Source organism: Phasianus colchicus, chromosome 35 (genome assembly GCF_987193195.1).
Source record: "Phasianus colchicus chromosome 35, bPhaCol1.hap1.1, whole genome shotgun sequence".
Taxonomy (NCBI): domain Eukaryota; kingdom Metazoa; phylum Chordata; class Aves; order Galliformes; family Phasianidae; genus Phasianus; species Phasianus colchicus.
In genome coordinates, this window is record NC_143470.1 from 1,320,506 (window position 1) to 1,335,116 (window position 14,611).

At 66.3% G+C, this 14,611-nt stretch overlaps 1 protein-coding gene across 1 annotated transcript in view; it reads right to left on the reverse strand.

Moving 5' to 3' along the window:
* ABHD16A (abhydrolase domain containing 16A, phospholipase) overlaps positions 1 to 14,611 on the reverse strand; it is a 61,559-nt gene that overhangs the window by 12,377 nt on the left and 34,571 nt on the right. Inside the window, exons 11-13 of the mRNA XM_090129019.1 lie at positions 11,343 to 11,392; positions 9,076 to 9,199; positions 3,467 to 3,571 (exon numbers count right to left, since the gene is read on the reverse strand). Coding sequence (XP_089985145.1) covers positions 3,467 to 3,571; positions 9,076 to 9,199; positions 11,343 to 11,392 — 279 coding nt within the window. The remainder of the gene's footprint in view (positions 1 to 3,466; positions 3,572 to 9,075; positions 9,200 to 11,342; positions 11,393 to 14,611) is intronic.

The following is a 14,611-nucleotide window of genomic DNA, read 5'->3' on the forward strand; positions in this document are numbered from 1 at the left end:
ATGGGGAGGGAATTTGGGGCTGGGGGGCATTTGGGGCAGGGGGGGCATTTAGGGCTGGGGGGGTATTTGGGATGGGGGGGGCATTTGGGGCAGGGGGGGGGATTTGGGGCTGGGGGGGGATTTGGGATGGGGGGGTTATTTAGGGCTGGGGGGGATTTGGGGATGGGGGGGATTTGGGGATGGGGGGGTAATAGGGGGGCGGGGGGGTTTTGGGATGGGGGGGCATTTGGGATGGGGGGGGAATTTGGGATGGGGGGGGAATTTGGGGCTGGGGGGGGGATTTGGGATGGGGGGGGATTTGGGGATGGGGGGGCAATAGGGGGGCGGGGGGGTATTTGGCATGGGGGGGGCATTTGGGGCTGGGGGGGCATTTGGGGCAGGGGGGGCATTTAGGGCTGGGGGGGTATTTGGGATGGGTGGGTATTTGGGATGGGGGGGGCAATGGGGGGGGGGGTATTTGGGACGGGGGGGGTATTTGGGGCTGGGGGGTATTTGGGATGGGGGGGGCAATAGGGGGGCGGGGGGGGATTTGGGATGGGGGGGCGGATTTGGGGCTGGGGGGTGTAATAGGGGGGCGGGGGGTATTTGGGATGGGGGGGGTAATAGGGGGTGGGGGGTATTTGGGATGGGGGGGGCATTTAGGGCTGGGGGGGATTTGGGATGGGTGGGTATTTGGGATGGGGGGGGCAATAGGGGGGCGGGGGGGTATTTGGGATGGGGGGGGCATTTAGGGCTGGGGGGGATTTGGGGATGGGGGGGGTATTTGGGATGGGGGGGGTAATAGGGGGCGGAGGGTATTTGGGATGGGGGGGGGCATTTAGGGCTGGGGGGGATTTGGGGATGGGGGGGGTATTTGGGATGGGGGGGGTAATAGGGGGCTGGGGGGGATTTGGGATGGGGGGGGTAACGGGGGCGGGGGGTATTTCGGATGGGGGGGGGATTTGGGGCTGGGGGGTATTTGGGATGGGGGGGGTAACAGGGGGGCGGGGGGGTATTTGGGATGGGAGGGGATTTGGGGCTGGGGGGAATTTGGGGATGGGGGGGGTAATAGGGGGGCGGGGGGGTTTTGGGATGGGGGGGGGTATTTAGGGCTGGGGGGGGATTTGGGATGGGGGGGCATTTGGGATGGGGGGGGCAATAGCGGGACAAGGGAGTATTTGGGATGGGGGGGGGGAGGGCGCAATTAAGGTCTGGGGGGGGCCCAAGGGGGGGGGTCCCTCATTCTTTTGGGGGGGGTCCATCATTCTGAGAGGGTGAATTAAGGTCTGGGGTGGGGGGGGCTCATTCTAGGGGGGGTTTTGGGGGGGTTCCTTATTCTGGGGGGGGTCCCTCATGTGGGGGGGGGGTCCACTAGGATCTGGGGGGTCCATTAGGGTCTGGGGGGGGCCCAAGGGGGGGGGGCTCACGTTCTGTGGGGGGGGGTCCATCATTCTGAGAGGGTGAATTAAGGTCTGGGGTGGGGGGGGGCTCATTCTAGGGGGGGTTTTGGGGGGGTTCCTTATTCTGGGGGGGGGATCCTCATATGGGGGGGGGTCCACTAGGATCTGGGTGGGTCCATTAGGGTCTGGGCAGGCCCCAAGGGGGGGGGTCCCTCATTCTTTTGGGGGGGGGGGGTCCGTCATTCTGAGAGGGTGAATTAAGGTCTGGGGTGGGGGGGGCTCATTCTAGGGGGGGTTTTGAGGGGGTTCCTTATTCTGGGGAGGGTCCCTCATATGGGGGGGGGCGGTCCACTAGGATCTGGGGGGGTCCATTAGGGTCTGGGGGGGGGCCAAGGGGGGGGTCCCTCATTCTGGGGGGGGTCCATCATTCTGAGAGGGTGAATTAAGGTCTGGGGTGGGGGGGGCTCATTCTAGGGGGGGTTTGGGGGGGGTTCCTTATTCTGGGGGGGGGGTCCTTATTCTGGGGGGGGTCCCTCATGTGGGGGGGGGTCCACTAGGATCTGGGGGGTCCATTAGGGTCTGGGGGGGGCCCAAGGGGGGGGGGCTCATTCTGGGGGGGGTGGGGGGGTCCATCGTTCTGAGAGGGTGAATTAAGGTCTGGGGTGGGGGGGGCTCATTCTAGGGGGGGTTTTGGGGGGGTTCCTTATTCTGGGGGGGGTCCCTCATATGGGGGGGGGGTCCACTAGGATCTGGACGGTCCATTAGGGTCTGGGGGGGGGCCAAGGGGGGGGGCTCACGTTCTGTGGGGGGGGGTCCATCATTCTGAGAGGGTGAATTAAGGTCTGGGGTGGGGGGGGGCTCATTCTAGGGGGGGTTTTGGGGGGGTTTCTTATTCTGGGGGGGGGTCTCTCATATGGGGGGGGGTCCACTAGGATCTGGGGGGGTCCATTAGGGTCTGGGGGGAGCCAAGGGGGGGGTCCCTCATTCTGGGGGGGGTGGGGGGGTCCGTCATTCTGAGAGGGTGAATTAAGATCTGGGGTGGGGGGGGCTCATTCTAGGGGGGGTTTTTGGGGGGTTCCTTATTCTGGGGGGGGTCCTCATATGGGGGGGGGTCCACTAGGATCTGGGGGGGTCCATTAGGGTCTGGGGGGGGGCCAAGGGGGGGGTCCCTCATTCTGGGGGGGGTGGGGGGGTCCGTCATTCTGAGAGGGTGAATTAAAGTCTGGGGTGGGGGGGGCTCATTCTAGGGGGGGTTTTGGGGGGGGTTCCTTATTCTGGGGGGGTGAATGAAGGTCTGGGGGGGTCCCTCATACTGGGGGGGTCCATTAGGGTCTGGGGGGGCCCAAGGGGGGGGGTCCCTCATTCTTCTGGGGGGGGTCCATCATTCTGAGAGGGTGAATTAAGGTCTGGGGTGGGGGGGGGCTCATTCTAGGGGGGGTTTTGGGGGGTTCCTTATTCTGGGGGGGGTTCCTCATATGGGGGGGGGGTCCACTAGGATCTGGGGGGTCCATTAGGGTCTGGGGGGGGGCCAAGGGGGGGGTCCCTCATTCTTTTGGGGGGGGGGGTCCGTCATTCTGAGAGGGTGAATTAAGGTCTGGGGTGGGGGGGGTTCATTCTAGGGGGGGTTATGGGGGGGTTCCTTATTCTGGGGGGGGGGGTCCTTCATTCTGGGGGGGGGTCCCTCATATGGGGGGGTCCACTAGGATTTGGGGGGGTCCATTAGGGTCTGGGGGGGGGCCAAGGGGGGGGTCCCTCATTCTGGGGGGGGTCCGTCATTCTGAGAGGGTGAATTAAGATCTGGGGTGGGGGGGGCTCATTCTAGGGGGGGTTTTTGGGGGGTTCCTTATTCTGGGGGGGGGTCCTCATATGGGGGGGTCCACTAGGATCTGGGGGGGGCCAAGGTAGGGTCCCTCATTCTTTTGGGGGGGGTCCATCATTCTGAGAGGGTGAATTAAGGTCTGGGGTCGGGAGGGGGGGGGCTCATTCTAGGGGGGGTTTCTTATTCTGGGGGTGTGAATGAAGGTCTGAGGGGGGGGTGGGGGGGTCCCTTATTGTGGGGGGGGGGGGTTTGGGGGGGTGTCACTCACGCCAGCTGCGGGGCAGCACCTTGAGGGCCAGAGGCAGCAGGTCGTCAAAGGATGCATCCAGGACCAGCCCCCCCACCTCGGGGTACCACATGGCTGCCCACGTGGCTGGGGGGGGGCACGGGGGGGGGGGCATGGAAAAAATTTGGGGGGGGGGGAGTATATGGGGAGGGGGGTAAAGATATGGGGGGGGGAAAGGAGGGGGGGGTATGGGGGGTAAAGATATGCGGGGCAGGGGGAGATGGGTGGGATATGGGGGGGGGCAAGAAATGGGGGGGGCACATGGGGGGGGATATGGGGGGGTGGGGAAATGGGGGGGGAATAAATGGGGAGGGGAAATGGGGGGTAAAGATATGGGGGGGGAGATTAGGGGGGGATATGGGGGGTAAAGATATGGGGGGGTAAAGATATGGGGGGGCAGGGGGGTATGGGTGGGATATGGGGGGGGGAAGAAATGGGGGGGGATATGGGGGGGTAAAGTTATGGGGGAGTAAGGATATGGGGGGCAGGGGAGGGTGGGGGGTGGGATATGGGGGGGTAAAGATATGGGGGGGGCAGGGGGAGATGGGGGGTGGGATGTGGGGGGGGGAAGAAATGGGGGGGGGATATGGAGGGGTAAAGATACGGGGGGGAGATAGGGGGTGGGATATGGGGGGGGAAGAAATGGGGGGGGGACATGGGGGGGGGATATGGGGGGGTAAAGATATGGGGGGGTTGAAATGGGGGGGGAATAAATGGGGAGGGGAAATGGGGGGTAAAGATATGGGGGGGTAAAGATATGGGGGGGTAAAGATATGGGGGGGGGATATGGGGGGTAAAGATATGGGGGGGGGAGATTGGGGGGGGGATATAGGGGAGGAAATGGGGGGGATATGGGGGGGGTGGGGAAATGGGGGGGAGAAGAAATGGGGGGGTAAAGATATGGGGGGGCAGGGGGAGATGGGGGGTGGGATGTGGGGGGGGGAAGAAATGGGGGGGAATAAATGGGGAGGAGATATGGGGGGGGAAATGGGGGGGGATATGGGGGGGGATATGGGGGTAAAAAATGGGGGGGGGATATGGGGGGTAAAGTTATGGGGGGGTAAAGTTATGGGGGGGCAGGGGGAGATGGGGGGGAGATGGGGGGGGAAGAAATGGGGGGGGAAGAAATGGGGGGGTAAAGATATGGGAAGGCAGGGGGAGATGGGGGGTGGGAGATGGGGGGGTAAAGATATGGGGGGGAGATGGGGGGTGGGAGATGGGGTGGGAAATGGGGGGGAAGAAATGGGGGTGGGATATGGGGGGGTAATTATATGGGGGGGCAGGGGGGGATGGGGGGTGGGATGTGGGGGGGGAAGAAATGGGGGGTAAAGATATGGGGGGGTAAAGATATGGGGCGGCAGGGGGAGATGGGGGGTGGGATGTGGGGGGGGTAAAGATATGGGGGGGTAAAGATATGGGGGGGCAGGGGGGGATGGGGGGTGGGATGTGGGGGGGGAAGAAATGGGGGGGGAACATGGGGGGGTAAAGATATGGGGGGCAGGGGGGGATGGGGAGTGGGATGTGGGGGGGGGGAAGAAATGGGGGGGGAAGAAATGGGGAGGAGATATGGGGGGGAGAAATGGGGGGGGGATATGGGGGGGAAATGGGGGTAAAAAATGGGGGGGGGATATGGGGGGTAAAGTTATGGGGGGGTGAAGTTATGGGGGAGCAGGGGGAGATGGGGGGGGAGATGGGGGGGGAAGAAATGGGGGGGGATATGGGGGGGTAAAAATATGGGGGGGGCAGGGGGGGGATGGGGGGGTGGGAGATGGGGGGGGTAAAAATATGAGGAGGTAAACGGGGGGGGGGCAGATGGGGGGGGTAAAGAGATGGGGAGCAAAGGGAGAAATGTGGGGGGGGGGAAATGGGGTGGGGGGGGTAAAAATATGGGGGGGGTGCAGATATGGGGGGGGTGGAGACATTGGGGGGGGGGCACAGACATTGTGGGGAGGGCGGGGGGGGGAGAAAAATGGGGGGGGGCACTGTCATATATATGAGAGGCAGCCCCCAAAGACCCCCCCCCAAAAGACCCCCTCATCCCAGCCCCCCCCCCCCCTTCAGGACCCCCTCAGGACCCCTTCCTCAAAGATGCCCCCCCCCAAAAAAAGACCCCCTCATCCCACCCCCCCCCTTCAGGACCCCCCTCAAGACCCCTCCCTCAAAGACCCCCCCCCCCCCCCCAAAAAAGACCCCCCTTATACCAAGACCCCCCCCCACCCCCACGACCCCCCACGACCCCCCAGCCCCCCCCCCCCGTACCAGTGAAGGCCCCAATGAACCCCCCCCAGAACCCCCCCTCAACCTCCAGGATCCCCCAAAGCCCACTGCCAGGACCCCCCCACGACCCCCCCCCATACCAAGACCCCCCCCCACCCCCAGGACCCGCCCAGGCCCCCCCCCATACCAGTGAAGCCCCCAATGGACACCCCCACGACCCCCCCCGCACCCCCAGGATCCCCAGGACCCCCCCCCACGACCCCCCTCACACCCCCAGGACCCCCCCCAGGACCCCCCCCCCCCATACCAAGACCCCCCCCCCACCCCCAGGACCCCCACCCAGGACCCCCCCACACCCCCAGGACCCCCCCCAGGATCCCCCCTGCACCCCCAGGACCCCCCCACGACCCCCCCATACCAAGACCCCCCCCACCCCCAGGACCCCCCCCCATACCGGTGAAGCCCTTGATGGACCCCCCCCCACGACCCCACCCCCACACCAAGACCCCCCCCCCCCACCCCCAGGTCCCCCCCCCACGACCCCCCCCATACCAAGACCCCCCCCCACGACCCCCCCCCATACCAAGACCCCCCCCCACCCCCACGACCCCACCCCCATACCAAGACCCCCACCACCAGGACCCCCCCCACGACCCCCCCCCATACCAAGACCCCCCCCCCCACCCCCAGGACCCCCACCCAGGACCCCCCTGCAACCCCAGGACCCCCCCACGACCCCCCCCCACCCCCAGGACCCGCCCCCCATACCGAGACCCCCCCACACCCCCAGGACGACCCCCCCCAGGACCCCCCTCCCCATACTTGTGAAGCCCCCGATGGATCCCCCCAGGACCTCCCCCATACCAAGACCCCCCCATACCAAGAACCCCCCACACCCCCAGGACCCCCCCCCACGACCCCCCCCACGACCCCCCCACACCCCCAGGACCCCCCCCAGGATCCCCCCCCCATACCAAGACCCCCCACCCCCACGACCCCACCCCCATACCAAGACCCCCCCCCCACCACCAGGACCCCCCCCACGACCCCCCCCCATACCAAGACCCCCCACCCCCACCCCCACGACCCCACCCCCATACAAAGACCCCCCCCCCACCACCAGGACCCCCCCCACGACCCCCCCCCATACCAAGACGCCCCCCCCCACCCCCAGGACCCCCACCCAGGACCCCCCCACACCCCCAGGACCCCCCCCAGGACCCCTCCCCCATACCAAGACCCCCCCCCCAAAAAAGAGGGACCCCCCCCCATACCAAGACCCCCCCCCCCACCCCCAGGACCCCCCCCAGGACCCCCCTCCCCATACCAGTGAAGCCCCCAATGGACCCCCCCACGACCCCCCCCCATACCAAGACCCCCCCCCACCCCCAGGACCCCCCCCACGCTCCCCCCACGACGCCCCCCCCACCACCAGGACCCCCCCATACCAAGACCCCCCCCCCCACCCCCAGGACCCCCCCCCACGACCCTCCCCCCCCCGTACCAGTGAAGCCCCTGATGGATCCCCCCAGGACCCCCCCCAGGACACCCCCCCCATACCAAGACCCCACCCCTACCCCCAGGACCCCCCCCCACGACCCCCCCACAACCCCAGGACCCCCCCCAGGATCCCCCTCCAATACCAAGACCCCCCTCCCCACCCCCAGGACCCCCCCCATGACCCCCCCCCATACCAAGACGCCCCCCCCCACCCCCAGGACCCCCACCCAGGACCCCCCCACACCCCCAGGACCCCCCCCAGGATCCCCCCCCATACCAAGACCCCCCACCCCCACCCCCACGACCCCACCCCCATACAAAGACCCCCCCCCCACCACCAGGACCCCCCCCACGACCCCCCCCCATACCAAGACGCCCCCCCCCCACCCCCAGGAAGCCCACCCAGGACCCCCCCACACCCCCAGGACCCCCAGGACCCCTCCCCCATATCAAGACCCCCCCCCCAAAAAAGAGGGACCCCCCCCCACCCCCAGGAACCCCCCAGGACCCCCCCCAGGACCCCCCTCCCCATACCAGTGAAGCCCCCAATGGACCCCCCCACGATCCCCCCCCATACCAAGACCCCCCCCCACCCCCAGGACCCCCCCCACGCTCCCTCCACGACGCCCCCCCCACCACCAGGACCCCCCCATACCAAGACCCCCCCCCCACCCCCAGGACCCCCCCCCACGACCCTCCCCCCCCCGTACCAGTGAAGCCCCTGATGGATCCCCCCAGGACCCCCCCCAGGACACCCCCCCCATACCAAGACCCCACCCCCACCCCCACGACCCCCCCCACGACCCCCCCACACCCCCAGGACCCCCCCCAGGATCCCCCCCCCATACCAAGACCCCCCTCCCCACCCCCAGGACCTCCCCCCCATACCAAGACCCCCCCCCACCCCCAGGACCCCCCCCACGACCCCCCCACATACCAAGACCCCCCCCACCCCCACGACCCCCCCCACGACCCCCCCACACCCCCAGGACCCCCCGCAGGATCCCCCCCCCATACGAAGACCCCCCCCCCACACCACGACCCCACCCCCATACCAAGACCCCCCCCCCACCCCCAGGACCCCACCCAGGACCCCCCCACACCCCCAGGACCCCCCCCAGATTCCCCTCCCCATACCAAGACCCCCCCCCACCCCCAGGACCCCCCCCACGACCCCCCCCCCCCATACCAAGACCCCCACCCCCACCCCCAGGACCCCCCCCACGACCCCCCCCCATACCAAGAACCCCCCACACCCCCAGGACCCCCCCCCACGACCCCCCTCCATACCAAGACCCCCCCACCCACCCCCAGGACCCCCACCCAGGACCCCCCCACACCCCCAGGACCCCCCCCAGGATCCCCCCTGCACCCCCAGGACCCCCCCACGACCACCCCCCACCCCCAGGACCCCTCCCCAAACCAAGAACCCCCCCCACTCCCAGGACCCCCCCAGGACCCCCCCACGACCCCCCCCACACCCCCAGGCCCGCCCCCAGGACCCCCCCCACGCTCCCCCCACGACCCCCCCACACCCCCACGACCCCCCCCAGGACCCCCCCCCCCATACCGGTGAAGCCCCTGATGGATCCCCCCAGGACCCCCCCCACGACCCCCCCCCATACCAAGACCCCCCCCCCCCCCACCCCCAGGTCCCCCCCCACGACCCCCCCCCATACCAAGACCCCCCCCACCCCCAGGACCCCCCCCCCCCATACCGTTGATGGACCCCCCCCCAAGACCCCACCCCCATACCAAGAACCCCCCCCCACCCCCAGGACCCCCCCCACGCTCCCCCCACGACCCCCCCCCATACCAAGACCCCCCCCCCATCCCCACGACCCCCCCCCACCCCCACGACCCCCCCCCCGTACCGGTGAAGCCCCCGATGGACCAGGCGTAGATGACGAGGTCCCTCGGGGCGAAGCCCAGCCTCTGCAGGGCGTATTGCAGCACCACGTCCATGGCGTTGGCCTCGCTCTGAGGCAGCGGCACCCCCTGGGGGGGGGGCAAAATTGGGGGGGGGGCAAATTGGGGAGGGGGCTTCGCCGGTGTGTACCCACAAAGTTCAGCAAAAAGCCCTAAAAAGACCCCAAAAGCCCCAAAAAAGACCCCAAAGCCACTCAAAATGACCCCGCTGTGGCAGTTGTGCCTCATGGGAGGGGGATTGGATGGGGGGGGGGCAAAATTTGGGGGGGGGGCAAATTGGGGAGGGGGCTTCGTCGGTGGGTGCCCACAAAGTTCAGCAAAAGACCCTAAAAAGACCCCAAAGGCCCCTAAAAAGACCCCAAAATGACCCCAAAGCCACTCAAAATGACCCCCCTGTGGCAGTTGTACCTCATGGGGGGGGGGCAAAATTGAGGGGGGTGGGCAAAATTCGGGGGGGGGCAAATTGGGGGAGGGGCTTCGTCTGTGTGTGCCCACAAAGTTCAGCAAAAGACCCTAAAGACCCCAAAAGGCCCTAAAAAGACCCCAAAATGGCCCCAAAAGCCTCTAAGAAGACCCCAAAGCCATTCAAAATGACCCTAGAAAGCCCCAAATTTTCCCCTGATGCCCCAAAAAATCCCCAAAATGACCCCAAAAGCCCCCAAATTGACCCCAAAACCACCCACCCAAATTCCCCTAAATGCCCCAAATTGACCCCAAAAGGCCCCAAATTGACCCCAAATGTCCCAAATTGACCCCAAAACCACCCGAAATGACCCGAAAATGCCCCAAATTTCCCCCAAATGATCCTAAAATGGCCCCAAACTGACCCCAAATACCCCCCCAAAATGACCCCAAATGCCCCCAAAACCTCCCAAATTGACCCCAAAACCACCCAAAATTGCCCCAAATCCCCCCAAAAATCCCCAAATTGACCCCAAAACCACCCAAAATTACCCCAAATGCCTCCAAAATGACCCCAAAACCACCCAAAATTACCCTAAAATGCCCCAAATTGCCCCCAAATTTACCCCAAATTGCCCCAAATCCCCCAAACTGCCCCCAAATGACCACAAATACCCCCAAAAATGACCCCAAATTTCCCAAATTGACCCCGAAATGACCCTAAAGCGCCCCTCAAATTGACCCCAAAACCACCCAAAATTGCCCCAAATCCCCCAAATTGCCCCCAAATGACCCCAAATATCCCCCAAAATGACCCAAAATGTCCCAAATGACCCCAAAATGACCCTAAAATGCCCCTCAAATTGACCCCAAAACCACCCGAAATGACCAGAAAATGCCCCAAATTTCCCCCAAATGATCCTAAAATGGCACCAAATTGACCCTAAAACCACCCAAAATTACCCCAAATCCCCCAAATTGCCCCCAAATGACCCCAAATACCCCCCAAAATGACCCCAAATGTCCCAAATTGACCCCAAAACCACCCAAAATGACCCGAAAATCCCCCAAATTGCCCCCAAATGATCCTAAAATGGCCCCAAACTGACCCCAAAACCACCCAAAATGCCCCCAAATGCCCCTCCAAAGTCCCCATAATGACCCCAAAACCACCCAAAATTGCCCCAAATCCCCCAAATTGCCCCCAAATGACCCCAAATACCCCCCAAAATGACCCCAAATGTCCCAAATTGACCCCAAAACCACCCAAAATGACCCGAAAATGCCCCAAATTTCTCCCAAATGATCCTAAAATGGCCCCAAACTGACCCCAAAACCACCCAAAATGCCCCCAAATGCCCCTCCAAAGTCCCCATAATGACCCCAAAACCACCCAAAATTGCCCCAAATCCCCCAAATTGCCCCCAAATGACCCCAAATACCCCCCAAAATGACCCCAAATGTCCCAAATTGACCCCAAAACCACCCAAAATGACCCGAAAATGCCCCAAATTTCTCCCAAATGATCCTAAAATGGCCCCAAACTGACCCCAAAACCACCCAAAAATGCCCCAAAAATGACCCCAAAACCACCCAAAATGGCCCCAAATCCCCCAAATCCCCCAAATCGCCCCCATATGACCCCATATACCCCCCCAAAATGACCCTGAATGACCCCCAATGACCTCGAATGACCCTTAGTGACCTCGAATGACCCCAATGACCCCGAGTGACCCCAGAACGGGTTTAGTTTTTTTTTGGGGGGGGGTCTCATTTTTTTTTTTGGGGGGGGGGTTGTGTGGTTACTCACAGTGCTGCCTCCAAAGCCGGGGTGGTTCCAACCCAGCACCGAATAACCGGCTGTAGGGGGGGGGGCGTTAAAATAGGGGGGGGGGGGGGAGTATGGGGGAGGGGGCAGGGGGGGTTACATCGGGGGGGGGCAGGATGTGGGGGGGTTATAATGTGGGGGGGGGCTGGGGAGGCGTGGGGGGGCGAGGGGGGGTTGTATTGGGGGGGTCTGGGGGGGTACGAGGGGGTACGGGGGGGCGTGGGGGGATTATAATGTGGGGGGGGGCATCTGGGGGGGGTCTGGGGGGCTTTGGGGGGCATGGGGGGGTTGTATTGGGGGGGTCTGGGGGGGTACGGGGGGGGCATGGGGGGGTTATAATGTGTGGGGGGGCATCTGGGGGGGTACGGGGGGGCACTGGAGGGCATGGGGGGTTACATCGTGGGGGGGGGGGGGACGTGGGGGGGTTATAATGTGGGGGGGGGCTGGGGAGGCGTGGGGGGGCGAGGGGGGGTTGTATTGGGGGGGTCTGGGGGGCTATGGGGGGGTTATAACGTGGGGGGGGGCATCTGGGGGGGTCTGGGGGGGCACTGAGGGGTATTGGGGGGCTATGGGAGGGTATGGGGGGGTTGTAATGTGGGGGGGGCACTGGGGGTCTATGGGGGGGCGTGGGGGGGTTGTATTGGGGGGGTCTGGGGGGCTACGGGGGGGCGTGGGGGGTTATAATATGGGGGGGGGGGCATCCGGGGGGGGGTCTGGGGGGGCATGGGGGGGCATTGGGGGGCTATGGGGGGGCATGGGGGGGTTGTAATGTGGGGGGGGGCTGGGGGGCTACGGGGGGGCGTGGGGGGATTATAATGTGGGGGGGGGGCATCTGGGGGGATCTTGGGGGGCCCAGGGGGGCATTGGGGGGCTATGGGGGGCCATGGGGGGGGTCTTGGGGGCTATGGGGGGGGTATGGGGGGGTTATAAAGTCTGGGGGGGGTCTGGGGGGCTATGGGGGGGCATGGGGGGGTTGTATTGGGGGGGGAAGGGGGGCTTTGGGGGGCTTGGGGGGGTTATAACGTGGGGTGGGGGGCATCTGTGGGGGTTACGGGGGGGCACTGGGGGGGCATTAAGGGGCTATGGGGGGGCATGGGGGGGTTATAATGTGGGGGGGGGGGCATCTGGGGGGGTCAGGGGGGGCCCAGGCGGGCATTGGGGGGCTATGGGGGGGGTATGGGGGGGTTATAACGTGGGGGGGGGGGCATCTTGGGGGGGTCTGGGGGGGCCCAGGGGGGCATTGGGGGTCTATGGGGGGTATGGGGGGGTTGTATTGGGGGGGTCTGGGGGGCTATGGGGGGGGCGTGGGGGGGTTATAATGTGGGGGGGGTCTGGGGGGGCTATGGGGGGGGCATGGCGGGGTTACAACGTGGGGGGGGGCATCTGGGGGGGATACGGGGGGGCACGGGGGGGGCATTGGGGGGCATGGGGGGGTTATAACGTCTGGGGGGGGGCTGGGGGGCTATGGGGGGGCGTGGGGGGGTTGTATTGGGGGGGTCTGGGGGGCTACGGGGGGGCGTGGGGGGGTTATAATATGGGGGGGGGGCATCCGGGGGGGGGTCTGGGGGGCCCGGGGGGGCATTGGGGGTCTATGGGGGGGCATGGGGGGGTTATAATGTGGGGGGGGGCTGGGGGGCTATGGGGGGGCGTGGGGGGGTTATAATATGGGGGGGGGGCATCCGGGGGGGGGTCTGGGAGGCCCGGGGGGGCATTGGGGGTCTATGGGGGGGCATGGGGGGGTTATAATGTGGGGGGGGGCTGGGGGGCTATGGGGGGGCGTGGGGGGGTTGTATTGGGGGGGGAAGGGGGGCTATGGGGGGGGCGTGGGGGGGTTATAACGTGGGGGGGGGGCATCTGGGGGCGGTCTGGGGGGCACTGGGGGGCATGGGGGGTTACAATGGGGGGGGGGAGTATGGAGGAGGGGGCGGGGGGGGTTACATCGGGGGGGGGGCGGGACGTGGGGGGGTTATAATGTGGGGGGGGGCTGGGGAGGCGATGGGGGGGCGAGGGGGGGTTGTATTGGGGGGGTCTGGGGGGCTATGGGGGGGCATGGGGGGTTTATAATGTGGGGGGGGCATCTGGGGGGGATCTGGGGGGGCATGGGGGGGCATTAAGGGGCTATGGGGGGGCATGGGGGGGTTATAACGTGGGGGGGGGGGGGGCATCTTGGGGGGGTCCAGGGGGGGCCCAGGGGGGCATTGGGGGTCTGGGGGGGTATGGGGGGGTTGTATTGGCGGGGGTCTGGGGGGCTATGGGGGGGGCGTGGGGGGGTTATAATGTGGGGGGGGTCTGGGGGGGCTATGGGGGGGGCATGGCGGGGTTACAACGTGGGGGGGGGCATCTGGGGGGGATACGGGGGGGCACGGGGGGGGCATTGGGGGGCATGGGGGGGTTATAACGTCTGGGGGCGGTCTGGGGGGGTTGTAATGGGGGGGGTCTGGGGGGCTACGGGGGGGGTATGGGGGGGTTATAATGTGGGGGGGGCTGGGGGTCTATGGGGGGGCGTGGGGGGGTTGTATTGGGGGGGGAAGGGGGGCTTTGGGGGGCTTGGGGGGGTTATAATGTGGGGGGGGCATCTGGGGGGGTTACGGGGGGGCACTGGGGGGCATGGGGGGTTACAATGGGGGGGGAGGAGTATGGGGGGGGCATGGGGGGGTTACATCTTGGGGGGGGGGGCGGGACGTGGGGGGGTTATAATGGGGGGGGGGCTGGGGGGCTATGGGGGGGCGTGGGGGGGTTGTATTGGGGGGGGGTCTGGGGGGCTACGGGGGGGCGTGGGGGGGGTTATAATATGGGGGGGGCATCTGGGGGGCACTGGGGGGCATTGGGGGTCTATGGGGGGGCATGGGGGGATTATAATGTGGGGGGGGGCTGGGGGGCTTTGGGGGGGCGTGGGGGGGTTATAATGTGGGGGGGGGGCATCTGGGGGGGTCAGGGGGGGCCCAGGCGGGCATTGGGGGGCTATGGGGGGGGTATGGGGGGGTTATAACGTGGGGGGGGGGGCATCTGGGGGGGGTCTGGGGGGGCCCAGGCGGGCATTGGGGGGTCTATGGGGGGTATGGGGGGGTTGTATTGGCGGGGGTCTGGGGGGCTATGGGGGGGGCGTGGGGGGGTTATAATGTGGGGGGGGTCTGGGGGGGCTATGGAGGGGCTATGGGGGGGGCATGGCGGGGTTACAACGTGGGGGGGGGCATCTGGGGGGGTTACGGGGGGGCACGGGGGGGGCATTGGGGGGCATGGGGGGGTTATAA